Here is a 19,707-nt window from a genome sequence, read left to right as displayed (position 1 = left end):
TTTGATTTATATTTCCCTAATTGCTAGTGATACTGAACACTTTTCCATGTGCTTCCTCATCATTTGTATTTCTTTGGACAATTGTCTTTTCAAGTCTTTTACCCATTTTTTAACTTAGTAGTTTGTCTTTTTATTGCTGAGTTGTAGCATCTCTTTATATACATGGAAATTAAACCCTTATCAGATATGTGATTTCCAAATATTTTTTCCCAGAGGTAGCTACCTTTTCACCCTTTTGACAAAGTCCTTGGGGTACAAAAGTGTTTAATTTTGAGGAAGTCCAATTAATCTAATTTTTCTTTTGTTGCTTGTGCTTTGGGTGTAAAGTTTAAGAAACTACCGCCTACCACAGACCTTGAAGATGTTTTCCTACATTTTCTTCTAGAAGTTTTCTTATTGTCGCTTTTATATTTAGGTCCTTGATTTTTAACATGAGATCACTCTATATTCCTTTCAATGTCAAATCTTTACAAAGCTGGTTTTTCAGAGGTTGCTGTCATAAAAAGCAAACACCATTGTGAAAATCACTGTGGTACAGGGAATGAAGTGATGGCATCCGATATGATCTTGTCAGTTTGAGAAGTTGTGTGATGCCCAAAACACACCCCACTAGTAATTGTGGTTATCTAAGAATAAAATAAAAATACTTAAAAAAACCCAACATTGTATTAATATTATTATACAGCTACCAGAATTGCTAAAAATAAAAAAAACAGCAAGTTCTGGCAGGGAAGTAAAGAAATTGGAATTCTCACACAAGTTGCTGAGTGTAAATTGCTACCAGCATCTCAGAAAACAACTCTCAATATTTAGTTAACAATGAACCTTTCGTATGACCCAGAAATTCTTCAGATATATACTCTAAAGAAACTCTTGTACATGTATACCAGGAGATATTTAAATGTTTATGGCTACACTGTTTGTAATAGAGAAACAACTTCACTACTCATAGATAAGAGAATGGATAAACTGTTGACAGTCAAATATTTGAATACTACATAAAAATGAAAACAAAAGGATGATATCTACATGCATCAGCATGAATAATCTCAAAAACCTAATGCTGAATGAATAAACTGCAGAAGAATACATATATTATTTCATATGTATAAAAGCTAATAAATTTTAAAAGTAAACAATTTATTTACAGTTATATTTATTTGTTGGAAAGCCATTAAAAACACAAGGGAATGAAAAAAATCCACAGTGCTTTTCTTTAACAGGAGGAAAGGCAGTGAATGCCATAAAACAGAGACATACACGGAGTTTCAAAGATATTGATAATATACTATTTTTTAAGTTGGCCGGTAGGTACATTTACCTATTTATTTATTTTTTAAAGATTATTTTATTTTTTATTTCTCTCTTCTCCCCCCGCCCCCCGCCCAGTTGTCTGCTCTCTGTGTCCATTCGCTATGTGTTCTTCTGTGACTGCTTTTATCCTTATCAGCAGCTCGGGGAATCTGTGTTTCTTTCTGTTGCGTCATCTTGTTGTGTCAGCTCTCCGTGTGGGCGGCATCATTCTCGGAACAGGCTGCACTTTCTTTCGCGCTGGGCGGCTCTCCTTAAGGAGTGCACTCCTTGCACTTGGGGCTCCCCTACGCAGGGGACACCCCTGCATGGCATGGCACTCCTTGCGTACATCAGCACTGTGCATGGGCTAGTTCCACACGGGTCAAGAAGGCCTGGGGTTTGACCGTGGACTTCCCATGTGGTACGCAAATGCCCTATCCATTGGGCCAAGTCCGCTTCCCTCTATTTATTACTATGCTTTGAAGTATTTGTATGCTATATATGCTTTTTTTGCATACATGATAGGTTTAATTTTAAAATATAATTAAAAATAAACATTCATTCATTTAACAAAATATTTAGTAGAACCTACTATGTTCCAGATATCTTCTGTGCTTTAGGAACAAAGAAACTTTCCTGCCCTCATAGAGCTTATACTCTAGTAGGTAAAGTAAGACAGCAAAAATTAGAATGAATGAAAAATATATATACTTTTTTACTGCTAAAAGAAATAGTACAAAAGGGAAAGGGATAGCAGGAGTATAGAATAGATTATATTATGAAATACTGAATTTAAGATGTTTAAAATTTTTACTACAAATTTTAAAATCTTAGATTTTTACCAATTTACAAGAAATTGAAAAATATAAGAGGATAAAACCATAAACAATATATTAAGGGATCTATTTTCTGCTTTCAGTTTTCTTGAGACTATCAAGTAACTATCCATCAAAAGTTCTTGATGTCAGAAGCTGATGTCGCTGAAGGGGTTGAACGCTTGCTTTTCCCAAATGGGAGGTCCCAGATTCCATTCTGGGAGCTTCCTAACAACAGAAAAAACAAACAAATGAAAAAACCAATAAACCAATTCAGAGGAGCCAATGTGGCTAAGTGGCTCCAACATATGAGGTCCCAGGTTCAGTTCCTGGCCTCAGTACTTAAAAAAAAAAAAAGTTCTCAATGTAAAAAAACACTTAGCATACCTAGATGCTTTAAAACTATCTGTTGAACAAATTGTTTTTCACATGAAAATCCATCTTAATTATTTCATTTTCTGAGCTACATTTTACATAAATGATGAAACTAATTTTTAAAAAGAATTTATGAGAATGAATGGTTGAACTCTCATTTACTCTTTCATCTATTATATTTACTTCTTTATCTGGTGTCAATTTTCACACAGACCAGTTTATTTCACATGCTGTAAAGGATAAAGTAATCTGAAATATGAGAGAAGTTAAGAAAAATCTGAGGCTTTCAGAACCATTATGTTGACTGAATCAAAGACTGCACTCCTTCACCTGAAGACGGCCTTCACTAAATAACATATCAAGTTACATATTCATCATCTACTCTCATGCATGGGGATTGGTATCCAAAAGAATTAGGGAGCCTCACATTTCTGACTTTACATCTTGGATCTAAGAGACTTGCAACAGCATGAACTACCTAGAAACAAAATTCTTTACATTCTCTCCTTTTTTATTAAGCTCCCTATTCCCTACCCCTACTCAGTCCCCTGGAAACCTATAATCCTAGATTATGGTTCTATCAGTTTGCTTTTCATTCTTAATGGTCTTTATTTTCTTTGATAGTTAAAAAATAACGTACTGGGAAGCAGATTTGGCTCAATGAATAGAGCGTCCGCCTACCACATGGGAGGTCCGCAGTTGAAACCCCAGGCCTCCTTAACCCTTGTGGAACTGGCCTATGCACAGTGCTGATGCGTGCAAGGAGTGTTGCTGACAAGAATACAAGTGGACACAGAAGAACAGACAGCGAAATGGACACAGAGCAGACAACTGGGGGGGGAGGGTGAAGGGAGAGAAATAAATAAATAAAAATAATGTACCTAGGTTACTTAAAACAAGTACATTTATTTAATTTGCTAAACCATTAGAAAGGAATGTCTGATGAAGTTATACTACCTCAGTTGCAGGAATGAGTAAACAAACAGAAAATAATGGTTTTAAAAACTTAAGTTTTTGAAACCAAAAGCCATTCTCATCAAGGATTTCATTTCATTTATAGGGACCTTAATAAACTGTTACAGGAAATTATCTCCACCAAAGGATTTTTAAATAATTTCTGTCACTATTTTAGTCTGAACAGTAAAAATTTTATAGAGCCAGACAAAGTATGAGTTGTCTTACTGTTCCACTTTCTAGTTTTGTTACTTTGGGGAAGTCACTTTACTTTTCTGAGCCTCAGTTTCTTTATTCGCAAAATGGGAATATTACCACCTATCATCTAATGAGGTAAAATATATAAATTTAATCTGATAATAAGTAGCATGGGGATTAAGTTATCGTCCCTTGCTCCCTTCCTACCATTTAGTTCAGTACCTACTAGTAGTCTACTTTGTGCTATCAACCTAAACACTAAACAATTAAAAATTTATAACAACACATAGTGAACACTAAAGGTCTGTATATTTTTATTGCACATAAACATTCATCAATAAACTTAAAGGACTTATTTAAAAATAGGAAGGAAGTCCTATTTTTCACAGAGCGTCTGCCAATTGTGTTAGGTCCAAGGTTCAAACCCAGGGCCTCCTGACCTGTGTGGTGAGCCCACGTGCAGTGCTGATATGAGCAAGGAGTGCTGTGCCATGCAGGGGTGTCCCCTGCGTAGGGGAGCCCTACGCACAAGGAGTGTGCCCCGCAAGGAGAGCTGCCCCACACGAAAAGAAGTACAACCTGCCCAGGAGTGATGCTGCATATTTGGAGAGCTGATGCAGCAAGATGACACAAGAAGAGATACAGATTCCCAGGGTTGCTGACAAGAATGCAAGTGGACAAAGAAGAATGCATAGCGAATGGACAGAGAGAGCAGACAATCGGGGGTGGGGAGGTAGGGAAGACAATTTTTTTTTAATCTTTAAAAAAATTAATTAATTAAATTAAAATAGGAAATGTATTTCAGATATCACTGCCTAATCTATCAGTTACCAATAAAAGTCTTTAAACTTTCTTGGCACAGTAAATGCCACTCATTATCAAGAAGTCCAGAAACTAGCAATAGCCCATTCCAACACAGATTTTGAAATTTCTCAATTATCTTCTCCCTGATCCTTTCTCATAAAAATATCATTCTGGTCTTGATCTCTTAAGTGAAACATGAGACTCCAGAGATCTAAATCATGTTTGTTAATTCCTTAATCTCTTCAACATTCCTAACGTCCTTTTCTCCCCTACTTTCTCAGTATAATTCTTCCACCATTCCAGAGTGTAACCTTTCTGCTGGTTAATTTCCCCCTCCCCAGTCTAAAAATACCTGTAATAGTGGTATCAGTAGCAGAGTAGTAGTAATTAGAAATAAGAAATAGCCGATATGTTATCCCAGGTACAAACTACACACTTACTTTATGTATATCATTGAAATCTCACAATAACCCTATGGAGTAGATACCATGTAACAGATAAAGAAACAGTTATAGGAGGAGGGTACTTTCCAAAGTCATACACCTGGGCTGAATCACGCCAAAGTCACTTCCCTTTACTAACATGCACCCAACCGTCTAAATTAGAAGTACATGAGAACAGAGATGTGGTAGATTAAGTTATGAATCCCAGGAAAATATTCTTTTTTTTTCTTTTTCCCCTCCCCCTCCCTTGCGCTGCTGTTTTTGCTGTGTCCATTCACTGTGTGATCCTCTGTATCTATTTCTCTCTTCATCTTCTCTTTTTATTTTTTCTCCTCTAGGATTCACCGGGATTCAATCCTGGGGACCTGTGATGTGGAGAGAGTTCCCTGACACCTGTGCCACCTCAGTTACTGGTTTCTGCTGTGCACCACCTTGACTCTCCCCTTGTCTCTCTTTTGTTGCGTCACCATCTTGCTGTGTGACTCACTTGGGCAGGCACTGGCTCTCCATACGGGCACTCAGCTTACCATGCAGGCACTCACTGGGCACTCGACTGACTGTGTAGGCATTCAGCTCACTGCACAGGCACTCAGCTCGCCACACAGGCACTGGCTCGCCACGCAGGCACCTTTCTCTTGTTCTTTTCACCAGGATGCCCCAGGGACCAAACCCAGGCCCTCCCATATGGTAGGTGGAAGCCCTATCACTTGAGACACATCCACTTCCCAATATTCTTAAACTTATTCCACATTCTTGTGGGTGTGAATCCATTGTGAATGGATTTTTTTTTAAACAAACTTTTTATTTTGAAATACTTTCAAACTTGCAGGACAGCTGCAAAAGTAATACAAACTCCTACAGAGAATTCCATTATACCCCATCCCCCCAGGTTCCCAGATCCACTAATTTTAATATTTTGCCACATTAGCCACATCATTCTGTCTGTTCCTTAAGCTTATATCCAGTTAGTGTTATAACAGCTTTTCTTGAACACCAGGAGCTAACAAAGGAAAAAAAGAAAAGAAGAAGGAGGAAAACAGAAAACAACTTTCCCAGTTCTTACAGACTGACCCGTAGAAGTGCTCTTATTTCAGGGATTAGCCATACAATGAGACTAGCTTGAAGAAGAGTTTGAAGTCAAAGCACAAAGAACTTCCCCGGTCTCTTCTGGGTCTGCATATTTCTTCAGTATGCATATGTGGCTCTGGAAATCCCCTGTTAAAACAGTAAGGAAGGTCCCCTTTTCCATAGGAAAGTTTCCTCATGGTCCAGGACACCACACTGTATGTCTTCCAGACAGCAACTCCTTGGCCCAGGCAGCTACTACACTGCTTTCCCAGCTTTCTATAGGAGGGCTCTGCAAGCTGCCTTTAAATGCAGGGCAAGTTCTGGGACTGCATCCCTCAGTCAACCACCAGAGAAACTTAGCCAGATAGATATGCTGTTAGGATGCGCCCAGGGGTTACTCTCCTCTCTTCAAATATGGAACCAGGAATCAGCACTGGAAATGTGGGCCAGCTCCAAACCGAGCAGGTAATGGGTTGGGGAGGGGCAAGCCAGGTCACCACAAAATCCTGCCACTTTTTTTTTTTTTAAGACAGTACCAGGGATTGGACCTAGAACCTCTTAGACACAAAGTAGGCACTCAACCACTGAGCTATACCCACTCCAATTCTGCCATTTTAGTTCAATTTTTCTTGATTCAGCACTTGCCCTGTTACTGTACTCCTTTAACTGTTTTCCCAAGTTTTGAGAAAGATGTGCCTGCCAGCTCTTCCTTGAAAACTCAAGTACCTCTCCTTTTGCTTAGGTTCTGGAGAACGGGAAAAAAAGGGACAATTCCTTGCAGACTGCATCCATGAAAAGAACCCACAGCTTATAATGCAGAAACTATGATAGGTTTGGGAGTGCTTTGGAAAATGAGGGATGAAGTAGAAAGCAGGGCCATAAAAAGACTGGGCTTAGTTGACTTTGATTTGCTCGTTCTTCCCAGATACCCAAGGAAGGATCAGAACCTGATGACAGGTACCAGTGGCAGAGGAGAAGTGACTCTGCACCGGGCAACTACCTTAAGACTTTTCCCTTATCCATGAACATGAACAAGGGATAAAACCTCCCAATCTGTGGAGCAAGAAACCAGGAAAAAGCAATGATGGAAGATGAAAAGCAAATAGTTGAAGATTGAGCATTAGGACAAGCATACATCCTTGGTTGAAAGTTGCGGTCACCCCTCGGGCTGAAGTGTGGTCTGCTGGCCTGGCGGGGGAGCAGCCGCGGTAGGCCTAATTCCAAGCCGCTGCCCCCATAATAGGGTGGCTGGTCGGACTCACCGCCACCCCTGAAGGGAGCTCGGCATGGGCGCAGAGTGCCCTCGGGTCTCCCCTTCTCGGCAGCCATGCTTCCACGGCCGCCCCTCCTCCCGGATAGCGCCACACGATGCCTTATGAGGCAACACCCTTCTTCTTCTTTCTCCCTGCACAGGCGCAGGGCGGAAAATTCCAGTCTGCCTCCCCTCGCCCCCTCCCCTGGTTGTCTGTTCTCTGTGCCTATTTGCTGCGTCGTCTTCTTTTATCCGCTTCTGTGGTTGTCAGCGGCATGGGAATCTGTGTTTCTTTTTGTTGAGTCATCTTGTTGTATCAGCTCTCCGAGTGTGGGGCCATTCCTGGGCAGGCTGCACTTTCTTTCATTCTGGGCAACTCTCCTTACAGGGCGCACTCCTTGTGCATGAGGCTCCCTATGCAGGGGACACCCCTGCGTGGCACGGCACTCCTTGCACACATCAGCACTGCGCATAGCCCAGCTCCACATGGGTCACGGAGGCCCGGGGTTTGAACTGCGGACCTCCCATGTGGTAGACGGTCACCCTAACCACTGGGCCAAGTCCGCTTCCCCCCAGACATTATTAACGGCCATATTGAAGTCTTCGGAATTTTCTAAAACCACCCAGATATCAAGTTTCTTAGTCTTAAAATTCCTTTCAATCCAGTACAGTTTATCAGAGGCAGTAAGTGGTACCACATTATTTTGGACCACCAAATCCCCATCCCACACTAACTACCTCTTGCCATCAATTATTTATTGGTTTACTCAGATATCTCTTCAGTACTAGGGGTACAAATATAAATTAAGACATGGTCCTTGCCCTCAAGGAAATAAAAGTTCTAGTGGGGAAATAAAGACACAGAGAAATAACAACTTTATTATATGAGATGTTTTTCTCAAAACTATCTTAGTTTTTGCCAAACTGTCTTATTTTTTAGTCTGCACTAGAAATGTTCTCAAAAGACATCTCAGCCACCAACTGTCTATCAGAAAGAATAACATCAACTCTCCTAAAATCAAAATCCTACTTGTGGCAACTGTTTTCCAAGATGAAATAGACTACATAATAATTGACAACTCTACATAGCAGACCAACTCAGTTCTATATTTAAGGCTACATTCAGCAATTAATTCAACTTGAAGGGTTCATCAGGAAGTTATATCATTTCGTCATTTGATATTGAGCTTTCTATGGCCACAGCATGAAATGGATTATAACAGCTATATTTAAAATGTCTGGCTATAACCATTACATCCTTTCTCTATAATCCATCTTTAGGACCTTAATTGCTCATTTTGGTTTTATTTTTGTTAGTTTTTAGAACAATCACAGAACTACTTTCTAAGGAAAATCTTGACCTTGCACACAGAACCTCTTAAGAGATCTATGCTGATCTGATCAGGAACTGACTTTAATTAGACATGCAAAATATATATCCTCCTGATTGACTAACACTATAAGCTTAAACTCATTACTGCATGATACCTATCAAAATCTGGTAACAAGGGAAGCAAATGTGGCTCAACTGATAAGAGTGTCTGCCTATCATATAGGAGGTCCAGGGTTCGATATCCAGGGCCTCCTGGTCAGTGTGGTGTGCTGACCCCAGGACAGCACTGCCGCACACAAGAAATGCCATGCCACACAGGGGTGTCCCCCATGTAGGGGTGCCCAAGCACAAGGAGTGTGCCCCATGCAAAAAAAGGGGAACCCGCCCAGGAGTGGAACCATACACACGGAGAGTTGATGCAGCAAGATGATGCAACAAAAAAAGAGACCCAGATTCCCGGTGCTACCTGACAAGAATACAAGTAGACACAGAAGAATACACAGCAAATGGACACAGAGAGCAAACAATTGGGGGGAGGGGAAAGAAATAAAAATAAATCTTTAAAAAACAAAAACAAAAAAAACCCTGGTAACAAAACCTACAAATACTCTAATAAAAAAAAAGTGTCTTCAGATTTTTCACTTAAAAACAAACAAAACACCTGATTACAAGAAATAATATTCACAGGGGAGCAGATAGTCATTGCTTAAACAGTTGAGCACCTGCTTCCCACATGGGAAAACAAACAAACAAACAAACAAAATAAAAACGACAAGCAAAAAAATGAAAAAACCAACTTAGGGGAGCTGATACGGCGCAATGACTGAGCACTGGCTTCCCACCTAGGACATCCCAGGTTTAATCCCCGGCCCCAATACCTAAAAAACAAAACAAAACAAAAAGAAAAGAGAGAAGGAAGAAAGAAAGATTCACGGAGAATTAAATCACATTGCTTTGGCCCTCTGGAGAATTTTCACTGGCATTAACACAACTTAGATCGAGATTTAGAAGAAGCAATCTTAAAAACTCAATACTGGGAAACGGACTTTGGCCCAGTGGTTAGGGCGTCCGTCTACCATATGGGAGGTCCGCGGTTCAAACCCCGGGCCTCCTTGACCAGTGTGGAGCTGGCCATGCGCAGCGCTGATGCACGCAAGGAGTGCCGTGCCACGCAAGGGTGTCCCCCACGTGGGGGAGCCCCACGCGCAAGGAGTGCGCCCGTGAGGAGAGCCGCCCAGCGTGAAAAGAAAGAGCAGCCTGCCCAGGAATGGCGCCGCCCACACTTCCCGTGCCGCTGACGACAAAAGAAGCGGACAAAGAAACAAGACGCAGCAAATGGACACCAAGAACAGACAACCAGGGGAGGGGGGGAAATTAAATAAATAAATAAATCTTAAAAAAAAAAAACTCAATACTATATTTATCATTGGTATTTCGTCCACAAAACCAGAGTCTGCACTATGAAGACCAATGAAAGAAATTTCTCTCAGACCTAACAGTCAAAACAAGTTGTGCTTCTCTTGAACAACATGTGTCTGATTTTATAGACACTATGAATCTGGAAATTAAACGTTTTCTTCTTTGGTTCATTCTAGGAAACTCAGAGGCAAATATGGAAGCCACTCTTAGTAATAAGTGCTTTCTGGTCTATGTACTAATTTTGCCAATGGTTTAATTTTATTATTCTTCTCCCATTTTTTCTTTGCCTTGATATCTTTATTGTAAATCTCCTAAGCTGTATATACTTTGAAAGAGGTGGGAAATAAAAGGTATTTAATGGGTTCTTTTTAAGCTAAAGTTTATTGAGCACTTTATATGTGCTATGTACATACTGAGCACTTTATAAACCCTATGGGGGGTTGAACTATTATTATTTTCTTTATACATATGAGGAAACTGAGGCTAAGAGAAGTTTATTAACTTACATATGATCTCACAAGTAGTATTTGACAGAGCTGGAAATCAAATTCAGTCCCAAAATACACACAGGTATATAAAAGGCCATCATGGGTGATAATAAAGTAGAACATAGGAAGGAAAAGAAGAGGATGAGGAAAGCCCTTACTGAGGATGTGATGTTTGGTCTGAGTCTTAAGAAGGAAATTTGTCAAGGAGCAAAGAAAAAATATTCAGAGCAAAAGAAAAACTGAGTGCAAAACCCAAAGCAAAGAGAGAATATAAGTTCTGGGAATGTCAAAAAGAAAATAGAGTTACATTCAGCAACTAATTTATCCTGAAAAGTTTGCCAGGAAGTTATAACATTTAAAATTAGACATTTAATAGATCCATTATTGAGAAATACTATGGCCAGAGTATAAAACTAAAGCTGAAAAGATAGGCAGGAGTGAAAAAAGGTAGCCCTTTTATATGATTAGGCTTAGAAGTATGAATTACATTCAATAAGCAATGGAGAACCACAGCAGATCTTAAGAACAAGAATTGTAAGATTAACTTGCACAGTATGGTAGGTGAATTAAAAGAGATCAGGGACACCAATCAGAAGGCTACTGCAATAGTCTGGCAGTATAATAATGAAGGTTAAACCAGCACTGTCTAAAAGAAATATAATGAAAGCCATATACATATTTTTTTATTTTTCTGGTAGTCATATTAAAAAATTCATTTTAGTAATATTTGTATATAACCGAATGTATTTAAAATGTTATTTCACCATGTAATCCATATAAAAATTAGTTATGAGACAGTGAACATTCATTTTGTACTAACTTGAAATCTGATAAGAATTTACAGCAAATTTTCACTGGAAATATCTGATCTGTACTTAGACATCACAAAATTTGCAAACGAAAAAGTAGATTCCCATATCCAACTTGTTCCAAACATACTTAAACCTTTTCCAATAACTGAAGCAAGTATTAATTTTTAAATTTAAATTACAGTTAAAGAAAATTAAAACAGCTTCTTGGTCAGGTTAGCCACATGCTCAAGAGCCACATGTGGCAACTGTACTGGATAGTACAGACCTGAACAAAGGAATTTGGGCTGTTGCCACTTTCACCATCAGCATTTCATACCTACCTACTGTTAAGGTTTTCTTCCTACTAACAGCAATAATGTATCAAGTATTATCTATGACAGTCATCCTACTGGTCACATCCTCACTACCACAGTATACTTTCTCTAGGACAGTGCCTACATCTGTGAAAAAGAAATCTAATGACTACACAAAATTGCTGTGCCTGACACATGGAATGCATTTGAAAGTGTCTGAGGCATGAATATATGCTCTACTTCATTATTCAAGAAATAATTCACTAGTTTATGGACTACCTTTTGTTTTCTCTCTACTTTCCTACCAGTCAACCATTTTACTGTTTATTAGACTTTATGTACAATGAAAAAAGTAAAAGCAATAAGAAAACCTATTTTCAATTGCGTATATAGTAGAGGCGGTAAAGTTTAATGGTTAAGGGCCTAAGCTCTGAAGTCAGACTGCTTGGCTTCAAATCCTGGTTCTATCAATTATCAGATGTGTGATCCTGGATAATTATTTGGCTTCAGTGATCTTTTCAGCAAAATAGTGAGGATGGTACAAACTTCCTTGGGTGCTTAGAGGACTACAGGAGTTAAGAAATACAAAGCATTTGGCACATAGTAAGTGGCATATAGGAAATGTTCAGTTCACTTTTTAAACAGAGGTGGTGGAAAAGTTGAAATTATGACTGAAGTAAAAAAAACTAGGATTTCTTAATTATCCACATTCTTTCCCACATTGTCATATATATATATATATATATGTATGTACATATACGTAGGCAGTGCTTTGAAGCTCTCAAAAAAAAAGGTCTTGAAAAAAAAGAAAACCCAGAAAAGGGGCTAAATAAAACACATCATCTACTGACAGGGTGTACAATTATGCAGTATGGCACAGGTGCAGTCAAGCAAACAGAAAAACACGAAGCGAAAAAGGAAGGCATTACCTGCTTTTCCGTTTTCGAGGTGGTTTCTCCACTGTGCCAGTCAGTCTATACACCAAACAAATAAGGCAGTAACTAAAAGGGGCACACAAGAACACAAGTCCGGGCCCTAATGTGCCTATCTACAACTAAACGTACCACCCTCGGGGACCATAAGGTTCGTTAAGCCCTTACCTGACCTTACGGTCGCCTTGTGCTCGGTTTCCCCTACTTAGCGAGACCAAACAATCCTGCCCTAAGAACCCAAAGCCTGCTCTGCCTCCCGGCCTCTCGCCCCAATCGCAGACCCTATTTGTCACAGTCCAGCTCCCCAAATCCACCCACCTCCACCTATCATTGTCTGCCTCATCACCTCCGCAAACCCCACCAAACTCCCCTTTCCCGTGCCCAACCCTCCCGACCAAGCACAACTCTTCCGAGCCCCGCCCCTCCAGGCCCCGCGCCCCCCGCATTCCACCATCGCTCCACGGGGAGCCCGCGCCCTGCCCCTCCCGGCCCAGCGCCCCCCAGCCTCAGCCCTCGGCGCCCCTTCCCTCACACACGTCCAGCTCGTCCGGCCTCGAGGATGCGATCGCCGCCCAGCTGCACCCCCGCCCCTCAGCGCCCCCCAGATCCAGCACAGCCTGCTCCCCCGCCCCTCCTGTCTCAGCACCCCGAATGCTTCACGGCCCCAAGCCCTGGGCCCGCTCCCTTGCCCCCGCCCATCCCAAACCCGACCTCCCCCCAGCCCCCGCCCCACCTGGGGGCCAGGCGACTCCGCGGCTGCTGCTGCTGCCGAGCTCCTCTGACCATCCGGCTCCGGCTCCGCCGCGGGAGCTGCTCCGGCGGCCGCGGGGCTCGCTCGGGAAGCTGAGGCGGCGGAGGCTGGAGTAGGCGGAGAGGCAGGAGGAGGGCCTCGCGCCTCTGCCTGACTGCAGCGGGCCCGCCTCCTCCGCGGAGCCCTTCCTCGGCTCCAATTGGCTAGGGGCGTAGGATGGCCGGAAATCTGGCAGCCGATTGGACAAGCGGGCTGTCACATCTCGCACTGCCCACCCAGAGGTTTGGTTGAGACTGCAGGTGGCGGTGGAGGTGCCTTAGAAACTGTTAGCGGGGCCGGAGGAAACCTAAGCGCCACCGTGTGTAGGAAAGTGAAAACTGCAGCTCCGGCGCCGGCCACCTGCCTTCTCTAGTCCTCTTGGTTCTGCGTCCTGCATCCCACACACGTGCATGCGCCCCCCACCACTGCACTACGCCAGAACCAAAGGCCAAAGCGCTGCAATTCCTCAAAGTCTTTTGGCAGATGCGACAGTAAGACAATTTTCCCAAACGGGCTTCCTTTTGAACCAACACGAATGTGGTCTGCCGCTACTCATAGCTGAAATGGTCTCACAACTCACAGCTACCCTTTGGAGAGAATCCAGCCAGAAAACTCTTAAGAATTCACCAAAATAAGGCATGGCTTGTATGCTCAACCCTCTGCAGGAAAAATTACAAGCTTGGGTACAGTCTTCTAAGAAAGCAAATTTAAATTACCATGAAAAAAAAAATCAACATTAGAAACAGAACTGATGCCGTAACTAAAAGCAGCATCTTCCATTTTGAAAGGCCTTTATTCCTAAGTGTGTGCTTAACAGTCCTGCTTTACTACAGATGATTGTAGTTCTACATCAGTTAACAGATTTTAAACGAAATTTTACTGCATTTTTCAATTGATAGACCTATCGTACAAAATTACCAACTTCTATTAGAAGCATATTTACCTTTCCTCAACTTAACAAGGTCATCCTTGAAATAAGGCACAGCACATTAACATATTACAAAAGCTCTTCCTTTAAGGAGGCATCCCCTCAGTCTCTACATCTCTATTCCTTTTGCACAGTTTTTGTTTGGTAGATTCTTAGCATACAGAGCTGAAGAAGCTTCAAACTCTCTCATGGCACTTCCATTTTATTAAAACACATTTTTATGCACCAATAATATGACAGTCTAGAGCAGTACAGACCCAACAGGTGGGGACAAATCTCTCATTGATCTTCACAAATGGCAAAAATGAGGATATTACAAGTTTACATAAACTCAGATTTATTTAGTATAAAGGATTGTCCTTAGTTTTCTGAGATTGACCCATTACATCTTCTGTTAATATGACCTTTTATGAAATCATTATAACTTGACCAATGCCTGTGATACATGGTTGATACTCAACAGAATTGCAGCTATTCATTTCTCCTGTCTTCTCATGAAGTACCCTCATCTTAGTATTGCGTTCAAATTCTAGTCATGTGATTTTCATGCTGTAAAAAATGCACATCCCATTACTCCAGTCCAAACTTAATTCACACTTCAAATTTTCCCCAAATTATTCTATCCTACATCAAACATCTCCTTCTCCAGATTTGTTGTACTTACATAAACTAGACTATGTTAGCAATTATGTTTTGCCTAGATTATTCTTACTTCCCCAACTACACTAAATATGGGCAAATGGTATGTAAGAGCATGCAACCTCGGTAAATGGCAGCTTTGGTCAGGTCCTGGAAGCTGTGTGTGTGCTACTTTTAATCCTGAGATGAACTATATAGGTATCGTGGTATTTTATTTTATCCACAAGAAGTTTAAAAATGTACACTGATGTGCCCTACAGGGGTTCAAGTTCCAATTCCATTATGCGACTTTGTGCAAGTTACTTATCTCCTAAGCCTTATCTGATGAGACAGAGACAAGAGTCATAGATAATATAGTCATAAAATCTTATCAAGGGTTCCACAATACGGGGCATGTATAGCTTTAACTAAGTGGCACAATACAGGTTAGTTGCTATATACTGCATGTACTTTCACTATTCCATAAGGTCTTCATACGGTAATTAATATCTCATTTCCTTTTACACAAAAAAGCAGAGAACTGAGAACAATAGCCCAGGGATTGAAGTATATTTTCCCAGTAAGTTTTTTTGTTTATAGAAAAAAAACTTCCATAAATTTCATGCATTTTTAATTAAGAAAACATCATTTGAATGATCCAAGGCAGCATAAGCTTACTCTCATGAGGGTGACAAAGGCATATATTTACCAAATGAATAAAAAGAAAATAAAAACTAAGAGGAGGGGAGTAAGGAATAAGACTTCCCTGAGCATCTACTCTGACATCAGGTTAGGGGGCTTTCCAAATGTTTCTTTTCATCAGCATCAATGTACACTGCAAATACACAACTGAAAAGAGTTATGATGACCTCAGGAAGCATGGGTCTGAGCATGGACCCAATACGTAACAATGTATATTGCAAACTAAAACACATAGTTCAGGGTCAAATGCAGAACTCCAAAAAGTCTCATGTTTGTTTACCAAATTCAGGCAACCAAGTGAAGGGATAAGCATTTTTTTTAATTTAAATAACATTATATAAAACACTAACTTATCAGGACATACTACATACTATGCATTATATAAATTATTTTTTTACAAACTTCCTATAATCTTTTATTAATTTACACCGAGGGCATACAGCACCTTTCATCCAAAGAACTAAAGGTGCTTTACAAACATTAGCATTTAAAAAACAATCACATTTTAAAAATCTGGATTCTTATTGTTAAATCTCTTCTATTCCAGATACACAATTTTTTGGAAGCTGGTGTTAAGTGATTCTGTTTCTGACAATGAAGAGGCTCAAAGAGTCCTGATTTGCTTTCACAATACAGGTATTTTCACAACCTGGTGCTGGGCTTATAAAACAAAAACACAAAAATCTGAATGCAATTAACAATATTTCAAATGTTATTTCAAAAGCAAAAAGCCAGGGTTGAAGACGTTAAAACCTTCCAACAGATCTAGACATCCAAACCCAGTAGGAGCTGACGCAGATTGCATATTAGATGTACTCTTGATCCAGGCTTTTTAAGATCACACTCAGATGAACACATTTAAAGTGGTGAGATTTTTCAGGAAAAAGCATTAAGCTATAAAAAGTTAGCCAAGAAAACATATCAAACAAATAAGGGAGTAAATGGCAATTAAAAGTAGACAGTTGTTACTAGCGCCTAGGATACTTTATTAAAAACCAAGTATATCATAGGCAAGTAAAAATAATTACCCCCATTAATACAACATAAGGGATTTTACATTCAGCCTAGATGCAGAGTAACAGATTCTCCTGCCTACAAACCTATGACTTTCAAATACCTTTCACCACATGATTATGCTATATAATACATAGCCCTTATTTATTAGAGGGATCCAAATATTCCTTTCAGGCTTACAAAGTCTAATACATTCACTCTCCTCCCATTACATATCTAATAATAAAAACTATTTCTCCCATGCAAAAAGTCATTATTCACTTGAAGAAAAATCAGGCAAAACCAGGAAGGCAGTTAAGAAATGGACAGAATATTATTAGCAAATGCCCAACTAGTGACAAATATATGTAGTACACCATGACTTAAAAGTCACATTACAGGGGTAACTAAAACAACTACATCAGTCTAAGCTACTGAAGCTAAATGAGAAGAGGGGGTTGAGGGTTACCAGTTTTAACAGTACAACTGAAAGGCAATGGAGAGCAAACACTTTAATACAATTTATCATAACAGAAAAAAATACTAGAGAGCTGTTCAAAGATCACACCAAGTTGCCTACATCATTAACTTCCAGTGTTTCACAATTAGTAAAATACACAGCTATATATCCCTGTAAAGTAAAAATGCCTTTCCCCCTGAATTACATTGGAGTCAGGACAGTAATATGAAGCTAACTGACCCAACTTTAGTTCAAGTGTGTGCAGCAAGTGTGTTAGCCACTTCTTTCATATAGTTTAACAATTAAAAACTACACAGGAAGTTGGGTGGTAGGGAAAATAATCAAATCAAACAGTATTGTGCTCATTTAATAAAAGAAAACCCTGATGAAAAATTATGTGCCTAGAAGCTTAGATTGTAAGGATTTTTATTGCATGTTTAGGTAACCTGGAAGTTCTTATCCTGAAGGGGAAAAGTTGGTTTTCAAAACTACCTGAACAGAAGCTAAAGTGCTTTATTAATTGGCTGGTTTCACAGATTTCCTGGGATGATAAAAATTAATTATAGTAAAGGGATACCAACTATTTCAAAAAAATAGTAAATTCCAACATTTATGGCCACAGTCATTAAAAGATCCTGGAACACTTGTCCTTATTAAGTGGACAGTTGCATATCAAGAACTTATCATCACAACCCTTTGGATATTCAAATCAAACAAAGCTGAAACACTGTATCACAGATCTTTACAAAAAGGACAATTTGTGTCTTTCTACACTTTTAAAAATCTGCTTCAGTTTACAGTTCAACAATACAAGAGGCCTGACTTTTCAACTTTTCCAGTTGCAGTAAAAAAATGGACACTTTCTAAAAGTTAAGGTCAAGTGTTACAACAAGAGAAGAAATAATTCCTATTGAAAAATACATAGATTTTACTTAATGATCTTCATGATAGATTGTAAACTGGATTGATCACATTCTACTCAACTGGTATCAAATGAACATATAAGCATTACAAATATTAAATGTTCTATTACTATAAAGGATATAAACCAAACATTAATATGGCAGTAATGTTCTTTAGGCACAGTTTAGTGATTCTTTAAAAAATAAATACTATTGAATTTCAATTGAAATTTTAAACTAAAAAACCAAAGGGCCAAGAACGCTGACTAGGATAAAAGAAAGAGAGAACAATTTTTAGCTAACAATGTAAGCTGTTTAAAATTTCTAACACTTATCCTATCTGGGTTTTATTTAAGATTACTTTATTAAAAAATACAAAGAATCTGAAAAAAGATCAATACAATTATCTTAATGTACAAAGTCATAAGCTGTAGCAGTTTTTAACTAAAATTTAAAAACACAACAAGGAGGGCAGCCCTTTAGACCAATTTATTTTATATCCATTTAAAATATCCAACAAAGGACAATGAAGTTTACAGCTGGGACAGGTATACATAACTCGAGGCAGTTGCAGTCCATCGTGCCCACTGAATAACAACTTTGCTGCTGAAATTTCTTAAAACTTAACAAACTAAAACAAAAAGCTGAATGATACAAAAAGGAGGAGTATTTCGGTGTAGTCTGTTCTAATTGGCTTTTTTTAAAAAAGCAAACGCATCCTGTTTCCCCCAGACCAGTAAATAAGCAAGAGCTACATGCAGCAGTGTAAGTATTAAGACATTTCTCAAGTCTTCTCAAATAAGTCCAAGGTGGGGAAGGGATGAGGGAGAAAATTGATAGAAAAACATTGCTATAGACACGATAACAATAAATTTAGATAATTTAAAATAAAAAAGGCAAGAGGCAGCATTTCAGCAGCAAAGTGCTCAATAAAAAGTATATTGTAGAGGGTCATACACGAAAATTGGGGTAAAAAGAGGGCAGGAAAATGGGTCAGCAGGATGGGTGAAGGCCTCAAAGGAAATACGGCGTCGTCGTTCTGGGAGGAATAACACGCTCTGAATCTGGAACTGCCCGGAATAACTTTGGTTCTCTTGTATTTACATCTTTGAAGACCATGATGGAGGCAATATTTCCACAACGATAGCAGTAGTTAGGAGCAGACCAAACTGTTACCAGCTTCTCGTCAAACATAAATTTATAGCCTTCGTGCACTAGTTGGTGTGCTCTGCAGATGAGTTTTAAGTTGTTGATATGAACAAACTGCAATTTAGAAAGGATTTGTAAGTATGCAGCACATGTTAAGAAAAAACAAAACAGCCTACATATATAAAAATGTAATTATTTAAACTAAGTGTCAAATCCTGTTGGCTACAAAAGTTCTCATGATTTAGAACCCAATCTACAATTATCTGCAAAAATTTCAATAAATTACAGGCAAATCAAGTCACTTCAGCCTAAGTCAGTTGAAGAGCTATTGAATCATATGGCTACAATTAGAAAGATTCTGGGAAGAAGAGCATTCCGTAAGTACTGACAGATATGAAACAAGGTTATTTTATGTTTTAATAATAAAGATATTGTCATCAATAGCTATCATTTACTAAGGGTTTAGTATATGCAGTTCTTGCAATAATTCTGAAAGAGATTTATTAGCCTCCTTTGCAACTTAAGGAAACAAGGGTTCAGACAAAACCTAAATTTCACTGGTGGGATCAGAGCCTAGTTCTCTGGTTCCATTATGCTGGATCACTCCCCAACATAAGCTCATCCCTATGTATGTATGTATTCACACATGTGTGCGTGTGTATAATTTTTAAAAATTTATTAAAATA

General features: G+C 39.4%; 2 protein-coding genes across 2 annotated transcripts in view; both read right to left on the bottom strand.

The window, feature by feature from the left end:
• The window catches only part of SCAI (suppressor of cancer cell invasion), a 191,179-nt gene extending 177,777 nt beyond the window's left edge, over positions 1–13,402 (bottom strand). Inside the window, exons 1-2 of the mRNA XM_058302397.2 lie at positions 13,213–13,402; positions 12,477–12,521 (exon numbers count right to left, since the gene is read on the bottom strand). Of these exons, the coding sequence (XP_058158380.1) occupies positions 12,477–12,521; positions 13,213–13,265 (98 nt within the window). The 5' untranslated portion in view covers positions 13,266–13,402. The remainder of the gene's footprint in view (positions 1–12,476; positions 12,522–13,212) is intronic.
• Positions 13,403–14,383: 981 nt separating this feature from the next.
• The window catches only part of PPP6C (protein phosphatase 6 catalytic subunit), a 58,412-nt gene continuing 53,088 nt past the window's right edge, over positions 14,384–19,707 (bottom strand). Inside the window, exon 7 of the mRNA XM_004463405.5 lies at positions 14,384–19,135. Within this exon, the coding sequence (XP_004463462.1) occupies positions 18,887–19,135 (249 nt within the window). The 3' untranslated portion in view covers positions 14,384–18,886. The remainder of the gene's footprint in view (positions 19,136–19,707) is intronic.

This window comes from Dasypus novemcinctus, chromosome 8, assembly GCF_030445035.2.
Source record: "Dasypus novemcinctus isolate mDasNov1 chromosome 8, mDasNov1.1.hap2, whole genome shotgun sequence".
Lineage (NCBI taxonomy): Eukaryota > Metazoa > Chordata > Mammalia > Cingulata > Dasypodidae > Dasypus > Dasypus novemcinctus.
This window is presented reverse-complemented; position numbering and strand designations above follow the sequence as displayed.